This window comes from Cynoglossus semilaevis, chromosome 14 (assembly GCF_000523025.1).
Source record: "Cynoglossus semilaevis isolate Cse_v1.0 chromosome 14, Cse_v1.0, whole genome shotgun sequence".
NCBI lineage: Eukaryota > Metazoa > Chordata > Actinopteri > Pleuronectiformes > Cynoglossidae > Cynoglossus > Cynoglossus semilaevis.
Window position 1 is genome coordinate 28,296,455 of NC_024320.1, and position 3,469 is coordinate 28,299,923.

Sequence of the window (3,469 nt, forward strand, 5' to 3'; positions counted from 1 at the left end):
GAAGAAGAAGAAGAAGAACAACAACAACAACAAACCGTCGGACCTCTTTGAATTCACGTCATTTTTTTGTGTTGTTTTTATAACATTTGTTTTTAGACTTACTGCACTTTTGCAACCTGTTCATTTCTAAACGTACTGTATATTTATTGAGGTCACGTACGTTCATCTGTTACATTTCCGTCCCGTCAATGTCTTCAAATACAGACACGTTACAAACATGAAATAATAATTTTAAAAAAGTCCTGAAAACAAACTGTGATTTAAAAAAAAAAAAAAAAAAACCCGAGCAGGAATTCCTCCTGACGCTGGTGTCGCCGCTGACCCGGGACTATTTTCTTTACCTACAGCGCCCACTAGTGTTATAAAACCTGTATGTCAGTCTCGGTGGAACACAGAACACAGAGAACGCAGTGACGTTTTAAATTAGAGTTTTTTAATTTTTCTTACAGCATCGGACACAAATCTCCAACCGTCTCTCAGGCACCAGTTACAGGCTCGGAAAACAAAAACAAAAACAAAACCACGTCACACATCAGCTACGTCACCATGGTTCCGTTCTGTTGAGTTGGTGTTTTTTTTTGTGTGCATCCTGGCAGCTTCAGCACCATCTACAGGTCATCAATGAAATACTTGGAACCGATATTTTTTTTCCTGGAGAACTTAGGAATTTTCCAAAGACAGGAAAAGCTGGATCGACAGAGACCCGACATCACTATAGTCACATGACCCCGCCCCCCCGCGGCCCCCACTGAAGTAAAACAAAGATCGAAACCTGAACTAAACAAAAAAAGAAAAAAGAAAAGAGCAATTCAAAATATGAACCGCAGCATTGGTCAAAAATTAAATGACTATTGAAATATTCAATAAATTAAGACGGGATAAAAATGATTATTATTTACCACAGGTGTCATGGTATTACAGTACAGTGAGTACTCTGAGTGGGTTAAGAGTGGATTTTAAGCTTTTTTTCTAGTAATTTATGACTTTGACAGTGACATCTTTAAATTAATTTGGTAAATTCGTTAATCAATCAGCTGATCGAACACTGTTAGCCATAAGTCACACACTGAAAATAAGAAAGATTTGACTGTAGAGCAGACGTTCCCGTGGTGTCGGAAGTCGTTATTCCAAACAGTTTTTGGACTATGGTGCACCGTATTAGTGAACACAATGAGTAACTGACAGCTGCACTGACCAATAGAAACTCGTTAGTTAAGCTTCTAGTTTCAACTGACTCAAAATTGACCTACACTGGTCTGTTTAGTTGAACACCAGACTTTTATACTGGTAGGAATTGAAGAAAGACAAACCAAGATCATCGACAGCTCTGAGGCCCGTTTCATTTGTTTTTATAGCCATCTGCTGCCACCTGGTGGACGAGTATTTACTTGTTCTGCCTCTCACTGTTTGTTTGTTCCTGGTTTTCTTTCCATGTACAGTGTGACACGCTAACCGACCTGTAGGTGAAACTTTGTGAGCGCTAACCCTCGGCTAACGTGGTTTTAGCCGAGGTCCAGACAGCAGGTCAGATACGCGTACATGATTGAACGCTGGGGTTGTGTGTAATTTCCCATGAGACCCTGACATTCTTCTTAATGCAAGAAAAAAAGTTAACGTTGGTTCAATTTGTCCAGTATCAGGTTTACAAGACAAACGACGTACTTAGCGCTACGTTACGAAACAAACAGAGTCGACGTAAAAACCTGAGGATGCACCGAGTGGTTCACACACAAACGAAGGACGAGACACAAATCATAAATAAAAAATAAAAAAAAAATACACATACAGGTCGTGCCAGTGACGCTGCGACTATTTCTACTTCACAGAAGTATGAAATTCACCGAGTTCCCAGCAGAGGGCGACGTCAGGCTGCATAAGAACGTTAATTCTAAAGTTATTAACTAGAAGATAATTAGTGCGAATTCTTGTCGTCCATTGGTTAACAAACACTTCCCACAGGAAACAGCGTTACATACAGGCATGGGGTCACGACCCGGTCCACGACCCGGGCCACGACCCGGTCCACTAACCCCCGATACTGGAAATTCATTGAGAAATAGATAAAACGGCATCAACGTCTGTGGATGATCTGCCAATAAGTGACCTCTGACCTCCAGACTCACAGGGTCATTGACAAACAACCACAACGAACATCACTTAAAAAAAAAAAAAAACTAGGACTGTATGTTGGTGGGAATGGACTAATCTGTTAATGGGAAAACAGTAAATCAGGTTAAATCGTCTAACGTCTTCAAACAATTTAACTGTTGACAAATTCTCCCACCACCGAAAATTCAATCAAATGATAATTTTGCGCGTCTCAAACGTCAGACTGAGGGAATGTCAATAAAAGAAAGAAAGAAATAATAATAAAAAAAGAAAACCTTCACATTTTTAAACCTTACAAATCACAGACTTTTTTTTTTTTTAAACGTCACCACAGTTGACACCGTCCACTGAATCTGGGGTTTTCCTCGTTTTACGCCTTACGCTTGCTACCTGTTGTCTTCCTGTTGCATGTGGTTCAAGCCGAGGCTCTCGGACAGACGCTGACACACAGATACCTGAATGAAACACAGTCAGCACAGGTCAGAGCAGCGGCTGGTCACGGTCTGGAGATGATCGCAGTTTAAAACGACGAAGCAGTGAATCATCAGAGCCTGGAGGCCTGGAGACATGGAAGTCTAGAAGTCTGGAAGTCTAGAAGTCTGGAAGTCTGTAGGCCTGGAGGTCTGGAGACATGGAGGTCGCTGCTCTCCAAAAATCAAAGCCTGAGAGAAACGGTGATTTCATCTTCGTCTGAGCCTCAGTCTCACAGACGACCGAGCGACCGACTGACCGACCGACTGACTGTGTGTTGGTTCAGAGGGACTGTCCAGGTCTGAGGAGTCCTGTTGAGTTCAAGTCTCAGTCCTTTTTTTGCATCTTTTCCTTGTTCTTCTGGAATTTCTGGTGGACGACTTTAACAGTGGTGAGAAAGTTCCCCAGGAACAGGACCAGAAAAGTCAGCGCCAGCATGAAAACCTGACAGAGGGTTGGAAAAAAAATAAAAATAAATGTGGGAGTGAAATATTTTATTAAAGGACAAGTCATGACCTGAGACGGTGAGGACACGGAGAATGGAGACGACTTCACAGAAGACCTGACTGAACTACGCAAACCACAAACCAAACATAAAGTACAGCAGCGCTGATCGTCAACTCTCAGCCAAGAGAATCGCACATCAAGGTGTTAGCAGTAGGCTACGTTAGCTCAAAAGGTCACTGGTCATACCGTGACACTAGACATTCTAGTCCAGTAGGTGGCGGTATGTGCGACCCACTATCAAACCCAGACGTCAGGTCCCTACGTAGGCTGAGAGACGTTCAGGTGTTGGAACAGAACGTGGGAAGAACTTGTTCCACAGACACCAACAGTGTTCTCCAGTGGAACTCTTTCCACTTCCTGTTTTTTCTCTTCTTCTTCTTCT

General features: G+C 42.4%; 2 protein-coding genes across 2 annotated transcripts in view; one reads left to right on the top strand and one right to left on the bottom strand.

Annotated features, from left to right (window-relative positions):
- The window catches only part of rhof (ras homolog family member F), a 20,043-nt gene that overhangs the window by 4,232 nt on the left and 12,342 nt on the right, over window positions 1–3,469 (top strand). The window contains exon 4 of the mRNA XM_008326329.3: window positions 940–942. Within this exon, the coding sequence (XP_008324551.2) occupies window positions 940–942 (3 nt within the window). The remainder of the gene's footprint in view (window positions 1–939; window positions 943–3,469) is intronic.
- tmem120b (transmembrane protein 120B) overlaps window positions 963–3,469 on the bottom strand; it is a 12,335-nt gene continuing 9,828 nt past the window's right edge. The window contains exon 12 of the mRNA XM_008326324.3: window positions 963–3,024. Coding sequence (XP_008324546.1) covers window positions 2,908–3,024 — 117 coding nt within the window. The 3' untranslated portion in view covers window positions 963–2,907. The remainder of the gene's footprint in view (window positions 3,025–3,469) is intronic.